Here is a 20,099-nt window from a genome sequence, read left to right on the forward strand (position 1 = left end):
CCTATAAGAACATCCAATAGTCAAAGGTATATGAAATACAAATCGTATAGAGAGAAATAGTCCTATAATTCCTATAATAACTACAACCTAAAACTTCTTACCTGGGAATATTGAAGACTCATGTTAAAAGGAACCACCAGCTTTCATATGTTCTCATGTTCTGAGCAAGGAACTTAAACGTTAGCTTTCTTACATGGCACATATTGCACTTTTACTTTCTTCTCCAACACTTTGTTTTTACATTATTTAAACCAAATTGAACATGTTTCATTATTTATTTGAGGCTAAATAGATTTTATTGATGTATTGTATTAAGTTAAAATAAGTGTTCATTCAGTATTGTTGTAATTGTCATTATTAAAAATAAATAAAAATCGTCCGATTAATCGGTATCGGCTTTCACGGGCCTCCAATAATCGCTATCGGCATTGAAAATCATAATCGGTCGACCTCTAGTCGATATGTACATAACTAGGAATAAATTGACAGATAATAAATGTTAGCCGCAGCGCATGTGATGAGTCAAAATAGTTAGTGCAAAAAGGGTCAATGCAGCTTATTGGTTAACTATTTAAATAACTATTTCACAGACTTATGGCTTGGTGGTAGAAGCTGTTCAGGGTCCTGTTGGTTCCAGACTTGGTGCATCGGTTCCAGACTTGGTGCATCGGTACCCTTTGCCGTGTGGTATCAGAGAGAACAGTCTATGACTTTGGTGGATGGAGCCTTTGACAATTTAGGGCCTTCCTCTGACACATCCTGGTATATTTATTTTTATTTCACCTTTATTTAACCAGGTAGGCTAGTTGAGAACAAGTTCTCATTTACAACTGCGACCTGGCCAAGATAAAGCAAAGCAGTTCGACACATACAACAACACAGAGTTACACATGGAATAAACAAACATACAATCAATAATACAGTAGAAAAATGTATATACAGCATGTGCAAATGAGGTAGGATAAGAGGGGTAAGGCAATAAATAGGCCATGGTGGTGAAATAATTACAAAATAGCAATAAACACTGGAATGGTAGGATGTGCACAAGATAAATATGCAAGTTGAGATACTGGGGTGCATAGCAGCAAGATAAATAAATACAGTATGGGGATGAGGTAGATTGGATGGGCTATTTACAGATGAGCTATGTACAGGGGCTGTGATCTGTGAGCTGCTCTGACAGCTGGTGCTTAAAGCTAGTGAGCGAGGTAAGTCTCCAGCTTCAGAGATTTTAGCAGTTCGTTCCAGTCATTGGCAGCAGAGAACTGGAAGGAGAGGCGGCCAAAGGAAGAATTGGCTTTGGGGGTGACCAGTGAGATATAACTGCTGGAGCGCGTGCTAAGGGTGGATGCTGCTATGGTGACTAGTGAGCTGAGATAAGGCTGGTCTTTACCTAGCAGAGACATGTAGATGACCTGGAGCCAGTGGGTTTGGCGACGAATATGAAGTGAGGGCCAGCCAACGAGAGCATACAGGTTGCAGTGGTGGGTAGTATATGGGGCTTTGGTGACAAAACGGATGGCACTGTGGTAGACTGCATCCAATTTGTTGAGTAGAGTGTTGGAGGCTATTTTGTAAATGACATCGCCGAAGTCGAGCATCGGTAGAATGGTCAGTTTTACGAGGGTATGTTTGGCAGCATGAGTGAAGGATGCTTTGTTGCGAAATAGGAAATTCATTTTGGATTAGAGATGTTTAATGTGAGTCTGGAAGGAGAGTTTTACAGTCTAACCAGACACCTAGGTATTTGTAGTTGTCCACCGTCCAGAGTAGTGATGCTGGATGGGTGGGCAGGTGCCGGCAGCGATCGGGCATGCAGGTGCGGGCATGCATTTAGTTTTACTTGCATTTAAGAGCAGTTGGAGGCCACGGAAGGAGAGTTGTATGGCATTGAAGCTCATCTGGAGGTTAGTTAACACAGTGTCCAACGAAGGGCCAGAGGTATAGCGAATGGTGTCGTCTGTGTAGAGGTGGGTCAAATAATCACCAACAGCGAGAGCGACATCATTGATGTATACAGAGAAGAGAGTCGGCCCGAGAATTGAACCCTGTGGCACCCCCATTGTGACTTCCAGACGTCCGGACAACAGGCCTTCCGATTTGACATACTGAACTCTATCGGAGAAGTAGTTGGTGAACCAAGCGAGGCAATCATTTGAGAAACCAAGGCTGTTGAGTCTGCCAATGAGAATGTTGTGATTGACAGAGTCGAAAGCCTTAGCCAGGTCGATGAATACGGCTGCACAGTAATGTCTCTTATCGATGGCGGTTATGATATCGTTTAGGACCTTGAGCGTGGCTGAGGTGCACCCATGACCAGCTCTGAAACAAGATTGCATAGCGGAGAAGGTACGGTGAGATTCGGAATGGTCAGTAATCTGTTTGTTAACTTGGCTTTCAAAGACCTTAGAAAGGCAGGGTAGGATAGATATAGGTCTGTAGCAGTTTGGGTCAAGAGTGTCTCCCCCTTTGAAGAGGGGGATGACCGCGGCAGCTTTCCAATCTATGGGAATCTCAGACGATACGATATAGATGTTGAACAGGTTAGTGATAGGGGTTGCAATAATTTCGGCAGATCATTTTAGAAAGAGAGGGTCCAGATTGTCTAGCCCGGCTGATTTGTAGGGGTCCAGATTTTGCCGCTCTTTCAGAACATCAGCTATCTGGATTTGGGTGAAGGAGAAGTGGGGGAGGTTAAGGTGAGTTGCTGTGGGGAGCGCAGGGCTGTTGACCGGGGTAGGGGTAGCCAGGTGGAAAGCATGGCCAGCCGTAGAAAAATGCTTATTGAAATTCTCAATTATTGTGGATTTATCGGTAGTGACAGTGTTTCCTAGCCTCAGTGCAGTGGGCAGCTGGGAGGAGGTGCTCCTATTCTCCATGGACTTTACAGTGTCCCAGAACGTTTTTGAGTTTGTACTACAGGTTGCAAATTTCTGTTTGAAAAAGCTAGCCTTAGCTTTCCTAACTGACTGTGTATATTGGTTCCTAAATTCCCCAAAAAGTTGCATATCACGGCGGCTATTCGATGCTAATGCAGAACGCCACAGGATGTTTTTGTGCTGGTCAAGGGCAGACAGGTCTGGAGTGAACCAAGGGCTATATCTATTCCTAGTTCTACATTTTTTGAATGGGGCGTAATTTAGAGGTCGACCGATCATGATTTTTCAATGCCGATACCGATTATTGGAGGACCAAAAAGGCCGATACCGATTAATGTGGCCGATTTATTATTATGATTTTTTTTTAATATGTGTGTATATACACTGCTCAAAAAAATAAAGGGAACACTAAAATAACATATCCTAGATCTGAATGAATGAAATAATCTTATTAAATACTTTTTTCTTTACATAGTTGAATGTACAGACAACAAAATCACACAAAAATAATCATTGGAAATTCAATTTATCAACCCATGGAGGTCTGGATTTGGAGTCACACTGAAAATTAAAGTGGAAAACCACACTACAGGCTGATCCAACTTTGATGTAATGTCCTTAAAACAAGTCAAAATGAGGCTCAGTAGTGTTTGTGGCCTCCACGTGCCTGTATGACCTCCCTACAACGCCTGGGCATGCTCCTGATGAGGTGGCGGATGGTCTCCTGAGGGAACTCCTCCCAGACCTGGACTAAAGCATCCGCCAACTCCTGGACAGTCTGTGGTGCAACGTGGCGTTGGTGGATGGAGCGAGACATGATGTCCCAGATGTTCTCAATTGGATTCAGGTCTGGGGAACGGGCGGGCCAGTCCATAGCATCAATGCCTTCCTCTTGCAGGAACTGCTGACACACTCCAGCCACATGAGGTCTAGCATTGTCTTGCATTAGGAGGAACCCAGGGCCAACCGCACCAGCATATGGTCTCACAAGGGGTCTGAGGATCTCATCTCGGTACCTAATGGCAGTCAGGCTACATCTGGCGAGCACATGGAGGTCTGTGCGGCCCCCCAAAGAAATGCCACCCCACACCATGACTGACCCAACGCCAAACCGGTCATGCTGGAGGATGTTGCAGGCACCAGAACGTTCTCCACGGCGTCTCCAGACTCTGTCACGTCTGTCACATGCTCAGTGTGAACCTGCTTTCATCTGTGAAGAGCACAGGGCGCCAGTGGCAAATTTGCCAATCTTGGTGTTCTCTGGCAAATGACAAACGTCCTGCACGGTGTTGGGCTGTAAGCACAACCCCCACCTGTGGACGTCGGGCCCTCATACCACCCTCATGGAGTCTGTTTCTGACCGTTTGAGCAGACACATGCACATTTGTGGCCTGCTGGAGGTCATTTTGCAGAGCTCTGGCAGTGCTTCTCCTGCTCCTTCTAGCACAAAGGTGGAGGTAGCGGTCCTGCTGCTGGGTTGTTGCCCTCCTACGGCCTCCTCCACGTCTCCTGATGTACTGGCCTGTCTCCTGGTAGCGCCTCCATGCTCTGGACACTACGCTGACAGACACAGCAAACCTTCTTGCCACAGCTCGCATTGATGTGCCATCCTGGATGAGCTGCACTACCTGAGCCACTTGTGTGGGTTGTAGACTCCGTCTCATGCTACCACTAGAGTGAAAGCACCGCCAGCATTCAAAATTCAGGAAGCGGCGCAGGTCCTAATCCAGGCACTTGTCATCTCCCGTCTGGATTACTGCAACTCGCTGTTGGCTGGGCTCCCTGCCTGTGCCATTAAACCCCTACAACTCATCCAGAACGCCGCAGCCCGTCTGGTGTTCAACCTTCCCAAGTTCTCTCACGTCACCCCGCTCCTCCGCTCTCTCCACTGGCTTCCAGTTGAAGCTCGCATCCGCTACAAGACCATGGTGATTGCCTACGGAGCTGTGAAGGGAACGGCACCTCCATACCTTCAGGCTCTGATCAGGCCCTACACCCAAACAAGGGCACTGCGTTCATCCACCACTGGCCTGCTGGCCCCCCTACCTCTGAGGAAGCACAGTTCCCGCTCAGCCCAGTCAAAACTGTTCGCTGCTCTGGCACCCCAATGGTGGAACAAGCTCCCTCACGACGCCAGGACAGCGGAGTCAATCACCACCTTCCGGAGACACCTGAAACCCCACCTCTTTAAGGAATACCTAGGATAGGATAAAGTAATCCTTCTAACCCCCCCCTTAAAATATTTAGATGCACTATTGTAAAGTGGTTGTTCCACTGGATATCATAAGGTGAATGCACCATTTTGTAAGTCGCTCTGGATAAGAGCGTCTGCTAAATGACTTAAATGTAATGTAATGTAATGTAAAAGTGACCAAAACATCAGCCAGGAAGCATAAGAACTGAGAAGTGGTCTGTGGTTACCACCTGCAGAACCACTCCTTTATTGGGGGTGTCTTGCTAATTGCCTATAATTTCCACCTGTTTTCTATTCCATTTGCACAACAGCATGTGAAATTTATTGTCAATCAGTGTTGCTTCCTAAGTGGACAGTTTGATTTCACAGAAGTGTGATTGACTTGGAGTTACATTGTGTTGTTTAAGTGTTCCCTTTATTTTTTTGAGCAGTGTATATACACACACACACACAGCTCTGAAGTGACAACGATACTGAAGAGTCTGCTTAGGAGACAAATACTCTCAACTGTTTGAATAATAAAAATAGAGTTTAAGTTACCTGTGATGAATGATGAAAACAAAAACTGTAATTTCTATATGCAGAAAATCCTATTTTAATAATGGGCATGGTAAGAATTGACTACCAAAGTGCGAGTCATAATTCCAATGACACCTTCTAGCAAAATCTGAAAAGCGGTTCCTTCATTTATTCCATAGGATATTTTTAGATTTACTTAAAATAAGGTCTGTGTTTGGTTTAGGCTTACACCACCTTGCCAATTTTTTATAACTGTGTAGATATCCATAGGATATAACTCTGATCAATATAAGCGAAGATAATTTTTTTTGTAGAGTGGATTTATGAAAATATGTTGACAAACGTTACCTAGTGAGATTTACACGGGTATCAAAACACCGAGGCGGTTTAAGCACAAAACACAGACCTTATTTGAAGTAGATCAAGACATTGTCTATGGAAGACATGAACGGTAAAATAACGAAGGAACCCCTTTCAAGTTCAGCCGCAAGTTATTACAGGAATTATGACGCGTGAACTATTTCTCTCTAAACCATATACCTTTGACTATTACGAGCCTGCTGCTGCCTACCACCGCTCAGTCAGACTGCTCTATCAAATATCAAATCATAGACTTAACTATAATATAATAAACTGACATATTATGGTCATTAATATGGTCAAATCCGGAAACTATCATCTCGAAAACATTATTCTTTCAGTGACATACGGAACCGTTCCGTATTTTATCTAACGGGTGGCATCCATAAGTCTAAATATTCCTGTTACATCGCACAACCTTCAATGTTATTTCATAGTTCCGTAAAATTCTGGCAAATTAGTTCGCAACGAGCCAGATTCTGTATACCCTGATTCTGCGTGCAACAAACGCAAGAGAACTGACACAATTTCACCTGGTTAATATTGCCTGCTAACCTGGATTTCTTTTAGCTAAATATGCAGGTTTAAAAATATATACTTCTGTGTATTGATTTTAAGAAAGGCATTGATGTTTATGGTTAGGTACAGTCGTGCAACGATTGTGCTTTTTTTTCACAAATGTGCTTTTGTTAAATCATCCCCGTTTGGCGAAGTCTGCTGTCTTTGTTAGGAAGAAATAGTCTTCACAGTTCTCAACAAGCCAGGCGGCCCAAACTGCTGCATATACCCTGACTCTCTTTGCAAGAGAAGTGACACATTTTCCCTAGTTAAAAGAAATTCATGTTAGCAGGCAATATTAACTAAATATCCAGGTTTAAAAATATATACTTGTGTATTGATTTTAAGAAAGACATTGATGTTTATGGTTAGGTACACGTCGGAGCAAAGACAGTCCTTTTTCGCGAATGCGCACCACATCGATTATATGCAAAGCAGGACAGGCTAGATAAACTAGTAATATCATCAACCATGTGTAGTTAACTAGTGTTTATGATTGATTGATTGTTTTTTTATAAGATAAGTTTAATGCTAGCTAGCAACTTACCTTGGCAACGTAAAGCAGGTGGTTAGAGCGTTGGGCTAGTTAACGTAAGGTTGCATCCCCAAGCTGACAAGGTAAAAATCTGTCGTTCTGCCCCTGAACAAGGCAGTTAACTAGGCCGTCATTGAAAATAGGAATGTGTTCTTTAACTGACTTGCCTAGTTAAATAAAGGTTTTAAAAAAAAAGGAAAATCGGTGGCCAAAAATACCAATTACCGATTGTTATGAAAACTTGAAATCGGCCCTAATTAATCGGCCATTCCGATTAATCGGTCGACCTCTAGCGTACTTATATAAGATGGTGAGGACGGCACTTTTGAAGAATAACCAGGCATCCTCTGCTGACGGGATGAGGTCAATGTCATTCCAGGATACCCCGGCCAGGTCAATTAGAAAGGCCTGTTCGCAGAAATGTTTTAGGGAGCGTTTGACAGTGATGAGGGGTGGTTGTTTGACCGCAGACCCATTACGGATGCAGGCAATGAGGCAGTGATCGCTGAGATCTTGGTTGAAGACAGCAGAGGTGTATTTGGAGGGCGAGTTAGTTAGGATGACATCTATGAGGGTGCCCGTGTTTACGGATTTGGGGTTGTACCTGGTAGGTTCATTGATAATTTGTGTGAGATTGAGGGCATCAAGCTTAGATTGTAGATTGGTCGGGGTGTTAAGCATGTCCCAGTTTAGGTCACCTAGCAGCACGAGCTCAGAAGATAAATGAGGAGCAATCAATTCACATATGGTGTCCAGGACACAGCTGGGGGCAGAGGGTGGTCTATAGCAAGCGGCAACGGTGAGGGACTAGTTTCTCGAAAGGTGAATTTTTAGAAGTAGAAGCTCGAATTGTTTTGGTACAGACCTGGATAGTAAGATAGCCTGTAGAGTTCTATCTCTGCAGTAGATTGCAACACCGCCCCCTTTGGCAGTTCTCTCTTGGCAGAAAATGTTATAGTTAGGGATGGACATTTCAGGGTTTTTGGTGGTTTCCTAAGCCAGGATTCAGACACGGCTAAGACATCCGACCTCAGTATAGAGGTCCTGGATAGCCGGGAGCTCGGTTCCAGTGATGTAATGGGCCGTACAAACTACCCTCTGTAGCGTTTGGATGCCAAGCAGTTGCCATACCAAACAGTGACGCAGGCCTTCGAAGATGCTGTCAATGGTGCAGCTGTAGAACTTTTTGAGGATCTAAGGGCCCATGCCAAATACTTTCAGCCTCCTGAGGAGGTAGAGGTGTTGGCGTGCCCTCTTCAAGACTGTTGGTGTGTGTGGACCATGATTGATCCTTGGTGATGTCCACCGATGAACTTGAAGCTCTCGACCTGCTCCACTACAGCCTCATCTATGTGAGTGGGGGTGTGCTCGGGCCCTACATTTTCTGTCGTCCACAATCAGCTCCTTTGTCTTGCTGACGTTGAGGGAGAGGTTGTTGTTCTTGCACACACTTCCAGGTCTCTGACCTCCTCCCTTTAGGCTGGCTCATCGTCATCGGTGATCAGGCCTACCACCGTCGTGTCGTCGACAAACTTAATGATGGTGTGAAGGCGTCCGCATGCTTCCCAGACAAAACAGTTTTGGTGAGTTTGTGCATATATTATGACGACATTTTGTGACATTCTGTTCTACTCTGACCATTGCAACCTCAACCTATCTCTCTTGCACCGGCACTTCTGATCCCCAGTAACATGTGCACTCCCACAATTGAAACACAGTTTTTTCCACTGATACTAAACATTCCTTTTTTCCATGCCCTCCTGCACACTTCTCACATCTCGGAATTTCCCTCCCACACACTGCTGCAACATGACCATACGCTTGGCATCTAATACACCTTAGTGGGATCGGCACAAAAGCTCTCATGGGATAACTGACATATCCTACCATGACTTTGTCAGATAAAGACTTTGCTTCAAAACTCAAAAGGACAGACAGTGTCTTCTCAGTTTCACCACGCTCGCCACTGTGTCAGCGGGTGTCACAGACACAGGGAATCTTACATTTCAGTTGCTCCACCTCAACACTTAACGCCACCCCAATAATCACTCTTTTCAAAGGCACTCTGCTCCGGAGAGCAAAGCAAGTCACAGGTCTTGTCCCGAAGCGTGTGACGCGAAGTGTCAACTCCCTCTGGGCGGAAGAAGAACAGAAAATCACAATTCCACTTCGAGCTACCTTCACCGATTTAACAGTACCCAAATGATATGGGTCAGCCAAAAGTCAGGGATCCACTTTCTATAAAAATGTCACTCCCACTGTGCCAGAATCATCCTTTGCATGATCATCAGGGCACGGTTCAGAGGTCTTCACCACACGCAATTCACTCTCGTCAAGTTCAATTTCTGAGCCATCAGAGTATGGTTTGTACTTGGCACCATTCTTCCTCAACACATATCTTCCCTCTGCTCTTCTCCTTCCTCGCTACTCTCCGTTCACCACACTAATTCTACCAGGTAAGTTGACTGAGAAGAACACATTCTCATTTACAGCAACGACCTGGGGAATAGTTACAGGGGAGAGGAATGAGCCAATTGGAAGCTGGGGATGATTAGGTGGCCATGATGATATGAGGCCCAGATTAGGAATTTAGCCAGGATACTGGGGTTAACACCCCTACGATAAGTGCCATGGGATCTTTAGTGACCACCGTGAGTCAGGACACCCGTTTAATGTCCAATCCGAAAGATTGCACCCTACACAGGGCAATGTCTCCAATCACTGCACTGGGGCATTAGGATATTTTTTTATTTGACCAGAGGAAAGAGTGCCTCCTTCTGGCCCCCCAACACCACTTCCAGTAACATCTGGTCTCCTATCCAGGGACCGACCAGGACCAACCCTTCTTAACTTCAGAAGGTATGCTCCTGCCGTGCCTTCATTCCCTAAAATTATATATTTTTTGCTACTGCTCTGACATATGATCCTAGTCAGGGGCAGACTGGGACCAGAAATCGTCTCTGGTATTTCTAACACACCAGCCCATTTTCTTCCTTGAGGCCCCCACAATGGCCTATTGTTTTCCTCGAGGCCCCCACACAGGCCCATTTTCCCACCGACCCGCACTATTAGCCTGATAATTATAATTTTGCACAAAATTAACAAGTTAGACAGGCCCATTAGGCAAAAAATTATACACCAGCCATGTGTTGGCTACACTGTAAACAAGGACTGACATGAATGATCACTACATATCAGCTGCCAGTTCACATCGGACAGTCAACCAACCTGTTTGTTTACACTTCCTCCTCCTTTCATGCCAATGTTTGTGTTGATGATTGAGCCATGGAATCTGTCCTTATCAAGTCCTGCTTTGCACCATTTACTCTGTTCCTAACAGTGCATATGATTCAGTCTCCCTTTGAAAAAGTCTCCTTTGATATTACTTTGGTTGAGTTTGTTTGATGGTGTGGTAGTGATGGGCAACAGTATAAAGGCTAATATGCTAAGGGAGAAAAGTGGGCCTATATTGTGGCTTTTGCCTAGTTGACTCATTGCTGTTTTACAGAAAAAAGCAATGAGGACCCGGTCAATCTCACCGCCCCTACATGTGCATGTGAATGAGACTACGCCTGTGCACGTGCATGTGAAGAAGAGCAGGAGCCCTTCCAGGACACCACAGGTTGGAAAACCCTTTTCAGGGAAACCCATTTGAAACAGTTAATTAAATGTTAATTCAATTTCATATCAATGCAGTTCTGATTCAGGGTCTAAGGTGCTGAACTGATACAAAAAGAGCGGAGAATACCTTCCAAAGGTTTCTGAATGTATACTCCTTTTTCTTATGCTATCTGATACTGTATACCCTGCTTGTGTGAAAACTGCTGGATTTACCTGCACATGAATGCAGTACATGTAGGCCTAAATGTGTCTCCCTTGAGTTTCATGCTGTCTGCTTTGCAGGGTAAGACCAAGGGTGATGGAGGGAACCTGCGACCTACTGCAAAGGTGAAGACACGGGTGCCATGGATACCGCCTGGGAAGGCCTCAATGCGGGATGCCTCTTACAAATGGGAGGTCTGACATGCTATTCATTCCTTTTATCTCATCTCCACTAATGCAGTGTATTCATACTGCATTTATTGAAGCAATATCTTATGAAAGCACTCATATCGATACTTTCCTATCAACACTTTCATTAATATGGTATAAAATGGATCAAAAGAAGCCATATGGTCTGTTGTCACTGAACCTGTCCATGTCTTAGGGGCCGTCTCATCGCCTGGAGATCACACCATTACCTGAGCCCGAGACCTCCAACTCTCCCCTGCGATTGGCCGACCTGTCGTCAGAGGAGGAGGAAGTGCTGCATGGACGAATCAACCAGTACGAGAGGAAGATTGACAGCCTGATGACTGAGGTCAGCTCGTTGAAGAGTGAGGTCTGTCCCTCCCATTTAATTCTCCTTAGGACCGGTTCCACATGTTCCCCTAGTCCCTCACTCATTGATAAATGTATTTATCTTCTAAGTGTGCGTGTATGTACATGCCTGTGTATGTGTGCAGGTGGAGCTGCGGAGGAAGGAGCAGCTGTTGGAGCGCCAGTCGGAGAAGCTGAGCGCCTCCCAGCGGGTCATCGAGGAACAGGAGGAGGAGCTAGCCGAGGTGTCCAAGGAGCTAGAGGTCACGGAGAGGGAAAACTCCCGCCTGCGCCACTCCATGGAGAAGATGTTGGAGGAGACAGACTGCACCAGCAGGTATGACCCAGACAGACACACTTGAAGCCATAGTTCATTCAAATTGTATTTAATTGTCTTAGTCAGAAAGTAGAGAGGGCAACAGATACAGAGTGGCAGACAGAAAGGAAGGGCCTAGGTGGGATTCATAACCCCGTCGCCAGCAGGTAAGTGTAGTCAGGAGTCTGCAGCGCTACCACTAGACCAGACTCCAGTAAAACTTCTCATGACTGTAATGAGCCTTGATTCTCAGATGCCTTTAACCCAAAAACAGTCCTAGCAGGCTATCACACTATGGCCTATTTGGTAGTTTTTCATCAAATCTGATTGTCAGGAGTTGCACAATACAAGTTGTCAACAGGCCCCAGTGACTCACGCAAAATAATATAATTGTCCTACTTAATAATATACAGCTAAATAAACGTAAAACTATAAAACATTATCTTTCCTGTACCCCTTATTCAAAATCTTCCGTCCCTTTGCCTCTCTCCTGTTGTGTCTGCCATAACCCCCCTGTACGTACAGAGTGGAGAGGTCTATGGAGTCGATGCAGCTGGAGAAGGATACCCTGCTCAGGAAGCTGATGGAGGCAGAGATGGATGGGATGGCCGCTGCCAGGCAGGTGTCAGCCCTGAGAGAAACCGTCACCAAGATGAGGAGCTCCAGCGCCAGTGTGAGTGTCAGCAGAGACATGTTTGGGGGTCAATACCATTTCTATTCAGGGGATGGATTAAAATAACAATTCACAGACCATTTATCAATTAACTTCCTGAGTTGACTGAATTGAACTGGAATTGACCCCAACCATGCAAAGATACCAATATAGGCTTTCAAAATACATATGGTAGGTGTAACCTCAAACATATACAGTAGGTGTTGATATCTGAAATGCTTTATTTTGATTGGAAAAGAGAATGTCGGGGTCTGAGTCTTCATTCCTGGCGCGTCAGAAGGAGCTGCTGCTCCAAAAACTGGAAACATTTGAGTCCACCAACCTCACTCTCCGCCACCTACTGAGGGAACAGCATGGACGTGAGGTACCGGTACACCATCCATGCCAGTAGATGGCAGACTAACCTACAGCAGAGTAGAGCAACTCACTTTAATCCATAACACCGGCCTTGATTTGGGGCCACAACATGATTAGCGAAGTAAGCGAATTTCCTTATGTTGAACCCTAACCCTACTTGAACCCATAAGTTTCAAAAACTTCCAGCATGGTGAAAATGCTCACATGATGAATAACCATGGACGTTCGGAAGTAGGATGGGGCAGCAAGCCAATTAGAACTCACAATCTAATCATGTTGTGGCTTGAAATACGGGCCTCTTATAGCTACACTTTTACCTGTTGTGGTGGTGGCAGTTTTTTTTATTTTTGAACAGATGGAATCCATGAGGATTTCAGAGCAGAAAGATGTACTTCTGAAGAGGCTGACGAACACAGAGGCAGAAAACTCGGTGTGTTTCTTTAAATAAGCCACTGTCAGTCAACAAAATATTCGGTGAATCATGCATCCCCAAAATGTCCTCTTCAAAATGGTTTGTGCTTATTGGACGGCTGATGAATAGAAGAAGGTTGTACTGAAGTACATTTCTGTGTCATTCCTCACACAGCATCTTGTTTTGAAACTTCAAGAGAAAGAGAGGGAGGTTAATCAACTGACTACACTTATGGACACTGAGAAGGTGAACTATAGTTGCAGTATTTTACATCTCACACACTAACAGCGTGTTCAACAAATGTATCATTATTTGAATGATTCAAATAATTTATTTGCTTTCTGTTGTTGTTCCAGGAGAATGCTAAGACCACAGGCGAGCTGTCTAAAGTACTGGAGTCTACTCGGGCCCATTTGCAGAGCCAGTTACGCAGCAAAGAGGCCGACAACAACCGCCTTGCTGTGCAAATCAAGGTAAAGTGACATGTTATATGGCTTCCATTTGGACACAATTCAACTTGCAGCTTAATTTCGCTATACTTATGTACTTTGCCTGTGCCTTATAGTAAAATAGTTATTAGATCATTCCTGCTATAAATATTATGACAAAAAGGTAAGGGGGAGCGAGGTGGCATGCATTGAAACGTGTGACCTTTTCTTGGCTTTCTTTTTCAAATTACTATGAACTAAAAGACTTTTCCTAAAACTTTTCAATACCGATCCTTAATATTAAGATGTGGGACATTCGTTGTGTGACAATAAATAATTAGTTGCTTTATTACGCTCCAGCTACTAGAATTTGTCCTTCCACAATTGAATTGTGGGAACATGGCGGCTGTCAACACCAGACAACAGAAAGAGCTGGCCGCTACTATACAAGAGATTGTTCATGAGGAGATTACTTCTGCCCTCGATTTACAATTAAATCTGGTAAATGAATAATTGAGAGTGCTCGCTGCTAAAATGGATACATATTCAACCGAAGTGGAAAGTCTTGAGAAGACAGCCAATGCGACAGAGGTGTGACTCCATGACCTGGAAACAGCACGAGCTTAGTTGGAAGGGATATTCAAACTCCTAAAAGATAAAACGGAATCACTGGAAAATCATTCCTGTAAATTCAATGTGTGAGTCATAGGACTTGAAACTGGTGTGGAAGTGGGAAATCCAACTTCCTTCATGAGCAATCTTTTGTATGAACTATTTGGGCAGGAGAAGCTGGGTCCCATTCTGTTGATTAACATTGCACACCGCACGGGTCAACTCCGCAACGGCTCTTGCTGTAGGATTGTACAGATCCACAGCTTTGAAGTCAAGTAGCGAATTGTTCGCCTTGCAGCGGAATTCGGGGTGTAACCTATGCAGGGAATAGGATCAGCATCTACCTAGATCTGAGTACCCAACTGCTAAAACAGAGGTAGACATACAACGAGGTGAGAACCCAGCTATGCAAGCTAAACCTGAGATGCGGCTTCATCCACCCGTAAAAACAAATCTTGATCTTCCAGAATACAACACATCCAGAATACAACACATCCTCTGCCAAGGAAGCTTAAGACTTATTGGAGAAACACATCAAACCCAACACACAAGGGGACAAGCTGACAGATGGAACCCTCATAACCTGCTCATTATACAGGTATGCTATCAATAGCCTATGGCTATGATGCTGCCCTCAGCATGAGACAGTGAGGACACCCCTCATGTTTGGGTACAAGGAGCAATATTACTATTATTGCTGAGCATTGAACTTGTTATAATTATATTACCTGTGGTCCAGGACATTTACACAGTGATGACAACATGCCAATTAAGGAACAATGGACAATAATTGGATCCTACAGCTATCCTCCTATTAACAGTTAAGTGGGGGGAAGAGGGAACAATTTCGCTGTGGGAACCTGCTTTTTATTTGACATCCTCAACAATAAAGATAACAATTACATTTTAGAAAAACAATGGCAACTCTAGCTATTCTCTCGTGAAATTGGAAAGGTCTTAATATTCCTGTCAAGCGTTCCAGCTGTCTAGATATTCTAGCAAGAAACCATATTGATATAAAGGACGCACATAGAATAGAGAACCATTTGTACAAGCTGGCTGATTTTTCATCAGCCCCAAACAAAACTAAGGGTGTAATCATAATGATACATAAGAAACTCAATCACTCTCTTTGGTAAAGGCGAAGACCAAGAAGGCAGAATCACTTTCCTTAAACGGATCCATAATGGAAAGAAAATTGCCATTATTACTGTGTATGCTCCAAATTCATATGATCGTAAGTAGGGATGCACAATATATCGGTGAACATATCGTAATCGGCCGATATTAGCGAAAAATGCCAACATCGGCATTGGCCCGATGTCTAGTTTAACCGCCGAGGTCAAAGCTACCGTGCATACCTACATAACGTTACACGTGCAACACAGCATTCCTAACCTAGCCCACAATGTCTGCTGTGTGGATCAAGCAGTCGATAAGTCGAGCAGTCATTTGAAAGAGTAAGAACATTTTAGCAGGACAACTCAAAGGCGAAATCCATTAACTCCAAGATAATTTTATTCATTGCCCTTGATAATCAACCGTTCTCTGTCGTTTGTGATGTTGGCTTTCGCCGACTGGTCGAGCACAGGTTAACACTACCAAGTGCGCTATTTTTCAGAGTTGCGCAGTAATAGCGTCACTGCTATTAGCTTCACGACTTTACATGTGGACCAGCAATATTAGCCCCATGAGCATGCTGATTCTGATAGCACAGTGGGTCGTCGAGGATGTCGTACTGAGGAAAGTCGTATTGCATGCTCATGAATGTGCTGGTTGTCATACCGCTGCTGTCATTTCAATGGCATTTGAGAACATGTTTGAAATTTGGAAACATGAACACACTAGCTAGCTCCATTCAAACAACTGACTGGAGAAATAAGCTCATCAACTGCGCCTGCAGCAGACGTGATACCCTCTGTCATGGCATTGAAATGCCTGCTCAACAAAACTGCCGACACTGGCTGTGAACAAGCGATTCGGTGGCATTCTCTCTTTACTGTTTCACCATCATGCTCGATGCTATGTACAAGGACCGCTACTTCGATGCAGACAAGAAACAGGGTTTACGTGAAATGTTACATACACAGCTGGACAAGATGGAAACGGACACAGTGACAGTGCGCACTGAGGAAGAGAGGCCACGGACAGACAGCTGAAACTTCACTGCTTGACATGTATGATGAAATCCTGGTAGAGAATGAAACAAATGAACAACGAAACAGCACAGCAAGTAAGTGAAAGAAATAGGTTTTGATTATGTTTTACTGGTAATGGGGACATACGTAAATGCCAACAAAATAACTTTTTTGTGTGTGTGTGTGTGTGTGTGTGTGTGTGTGTGTGTGTGTGTGTGTGTGTGTGTGTGTGTGTGTGTGTGTGTGTGTGTGTGTGTGTGTGTGTGTGTGTGTGTGTGTGTGTGTGTAACCTTTATTTAACTAGGTAAGTCAGTAAAGAACAAATTCTTATTTACAATGACGGACAAACCCGGACAACGCTGGGCCAATTGTGCGCCAGCCTATGGGACTCCCAATCATGGCCGGATGTGATACAGCCTGGATTTGAACCAGGGACTGTAGTGATGCCTCGTGCACTGAGATGCAGTGCCTTAGACCACTGCGTCCGTGTGTGTGTTAATTATTTAACTGTACTAGAATGCTTAAAAAGCTGGGGGAAAAGTTTATATCGGTTATCGGTATCGTTTTTTTTGGCAAGGAAAATATTGGTTCAAAAATGTCAAATTGGTGCATCACTAATCTTTCATTTTTTGATTCTCTGGACAGCATATTGTTAGAATTAACTGAATTCCAACTGGTTATTGGGACACACATGCGGGACAAATCTAATAAGACCAACTACAGTCCACAGGCTACCAAGACTGCAACATATTCTCCATGATTATAACCTCATTGATGCCTGGCGAGCTCATAACCCTAAAGCTAAAGAGTACACTTTCTATTAAAACGGGCACAAAACATTCTCCTGAATCGATTTCGTAGTATTATCTACTACTCTATTTTCTTTAATCAAGAAAATAGAAATTTGACATATAAGGCTATCTGATCATCGTGCTTATTACTGCCAGATGCAAATGTCTGAATCTCAATATCCACAAGATGGCGCTTTGTTTCCTTACTATAAAATCCTACTTTATGTGAACAATTTCAAACTGAATTTAATGAATTCATAATAATTAACAAGAATTCATAATGATTAACAAAAATTCTGTCGATATCAAAGGTTTTATTAAAATCAATGCAACTGCATTTGCATCTGGCCTGAATATATCACAATTAAAGAAGATATCAGAATTGGAAAATTTGTTAACATTAGAGCGCTCCCAACAAACACTTTTTCCAGACCAGGTAGCGACTACTCTCTTCAAAGTCAAGATGGAACAAAATCTATTAATACGACAGAGAGCAGAATTTGCCATCATCCAGTTGGACTCAACCATTACTTCCATGGTAGTCCACCCAGTCATCAATTAGCGGATATTGCAACTATTGAATCTGAATCAGGTCATGAACCAAAGATTCTCCCATTTCTATAAAGAATTGTACACCTCTGATTGTAAATCCACACCAAGCCAGATTGAGTCCTTTTTAAAAGATATAACAACTCCTTCTCTCGCAACTGAGGAAGCCAGCTTGCTAGGAGCCCAAATACTCTCCATGAACTCAAAAGGGCATTGGATAACATGAAAAAAGGCAAATCAATTGGTTGTGACGGTATTCCTCCTGAGGTCTATTAAAAATGTTGGAACCAATTAGGGCCACTGTTACTTGAAATGATGAACACATCCATTCACAAAGGTCAATTTGGAAGAGATGCAAGTAAATACAGCACTGTTAACATTTTTATTAAAGAAAGGTAACAGATATTAAACTATTTTCTAAGATTCTGTCATACAGTCTCGAAACTTACTTACCCAAATTAGTACATCTGGACCAAAGCAGGTTTGTTAAATTATTATCCTCATATAACCTATAACTTCTGTCATCTATTACAGTACATATCTTACTTGCTTTAACAGAAAACAAAGCTCCTTGACAGGTTTATCTTTCGATGCAGGAACAGCTTTTGATAGACTAGAATGGTCATATCTTTTGTCGGTGTTGGAACATATGGGACTTGGCCTTAGTAATAACAGGCCATACCTGCTCTGTGAGTAGCAGTTAAGGTGATCTCAACTCTGCTATTTTTGTCTATGGAGACGCTGGCCCATGCAATTCTACAGATCACGTCATATCATTATCTTACTTTATCTAGACCAGTGGTTCTCAAACTTTTTATAGTCCCGTACCCCTTCAAGCATTCAACAACCAGCTGTGTACCCCCTCTAGCACCAGTGTCAGCGCACTCTCAAATGTTGTTTTTTGCCATCATTGTAAGCCTGCCACACACACACTATACGATACATTTATTAAACATAAGAATGAAAGCCTGCCACACACACACTATAAGATAAATGTATTAAACATAAGAATGAGTGTGAGTTTTTGTCACAGCCCGGCTCGTGGGAAGTAACAAAGAGTTCTTATAGGACTAGGGCACAAATAATAATATAATAATAATCAATAATTTTGCTCTTTATTTTACCATCTTACATATGAAACCTTATTTGTTCATCGAAAACTGTGAATAACTCACCACAGGTTAATGAGATGGGTATGCTTGAAAGGATGCATATAACTTTTCAATGTTGGGTTGTATTCGAGTCTCAGTCTTAAATCATTTTCCACACACAGTCTGTGCCTGTATTTAGTTTTCATGCTAGTGAGGGCCGAGAATCCACTCTCACATAGGTACGTGGTTGAAAAGGGCATCAGTGTCTTAACAGTGCGATTTGTCAAGGCAGGATACTCTGAGCGCAGCCCAATCCAGAAATCTGGTAGTGGCTTCTGGTTAAATTCAATTTTCACAGAACCGCTTGTTGGAATTTCAATCTCTCTTGTTCAGATATCGGTAAGTGGACTGGAGGCAGGGCATGAAAGGGATAATGAATCCAGTTGTTTGTTTCATCCGTTTTGGGAAAGTATCTGCGTAATTGCACACCCAACTCACTCAGGTGCTTCGCTGTGTCACATTTGACGTTGTTCGTAAGCTTGAGTTCATTTGCACACAAAAATTCATACAATGGTGGAAAGACCTGTGTGTTGTCCTTGTTAATACAGACCGAGAAGAGCTCCAACTTCTTAATCATAGCCTTCTTAATTTGTCCTGCACATTGAATATAGTTGCAGAGTCCCTGTAATCTTTCCTTCCAGACTCATATCAAACATCTCCAATCCAAAATCAAATCTAGAATCGGCTTTCTATTTCGCAACAAAGCCTCCTTCACTCATGCCGCCAAACTTACCCCAGTAAAACTGACTATCCTACCGATCCTCGACTTCGGCGATGTCATCTACAAAATAGCTTCCAATACTCTACTCAGCAAATTGGATGCAGTCTATTACAGTGCCATCTGTTTTGTTACCAAAGCGCCTTATACCACCCACCACTGCGACCTGTATGCTCTAGTCGGCTGGCCCTCGCTACATACAGTGAGGGAAAAAAGTATTTGATCCCCTGCTGATTTTGTACATTTGCCCACTGACAAAGAAATGATCAGTCTATAATTTTAATGGTAGGTTTATTTGAACAGTGAGAGACAGAAAAACAACACAAAAATCCAGAAAAACGTATGTAAAAAATGTTATAAATTGATTTGCATTTTAATGAGGGAAATAAGTATTTGACTCCCTCTCAATCAGAAAGATTTCTGGCTCCCAGGTGTCTTTTATACAGGTAATGAGCTGAGATTAGGAGCACACTCTTAAAGGGAGTGCTCCTAATCTCAGTTTGTTACCTGTATAAAAGACACCTGTCCACAGAAGCAACCAATCAATCAG

The 20,099-nt window shown here is 43.4% G+C and overlaps 1 protein-coding gene across 4 annotated transcripts in view; it reads left to right on the top strand.

Moving 5' to 3' along the window:
* Positions 1–20,099, top strand: part of LOC106562833 (outer dense fiber protein 2) — a 43,820-nt gene that overhangs the window by 8,207 nt on the left and 15,514 nt on the right. For 2 of the 4 annotated variants that reach the window (XM_014127869.2, XM_014127871.2), the window contains exons 2-10: positions 10,554–10,667; positions 10,949–11,062; positions 11,253–11,426; positions 11,551–11,741; positions 12,246–12,393; positions 12,632–12,757; positions 13,106–13,180; positions 13,337–13,408; positions 13,519–13,635. In XM_014127869.2, the coding sequence (XP_013983344.1) occupies positions 10,554–10,667; positions 10,949–11,062; positions 11,253–11,426; positions 11,551–11,741; positions 12,246–12,393; positions 12,632–12,757; positions 13,106–13,180; positions 13,337–13,408; positions 13,519–13,635 (1,131 nt within the window). Of the gene's footprint in view, positions 1–8,589; positions 8,629–10,553; positions 10,668–10,948; positions 11,063–11,252; positions 11,427–11,550; positions 11,742–12,245; positions 12,394–12,631; positions 12,758–13,105; positions 13,181–13,336; positions 13,409–13,518; positions 13,636–20,099 lie in introns of those variants that run through there. The other 2 variants (XM_014127872.2, XM_014127873.2) reach the window with 2 other exon arrangements.

This window comes from Salmo salar, chromosome ssa11 (genome assembly GCF_905237065.1).
Source record: "Salmo salar chromosome ssa11, Ssal_v3.1, whole genome shotgun sequence".
Classification (NCBI taxonomy): domain Eukaryota; kingdom Metazoa; phylum Chordata; class Actinopteri; order Salmoniformes; family Salmonidae; genus Salmo; species Salmo salar.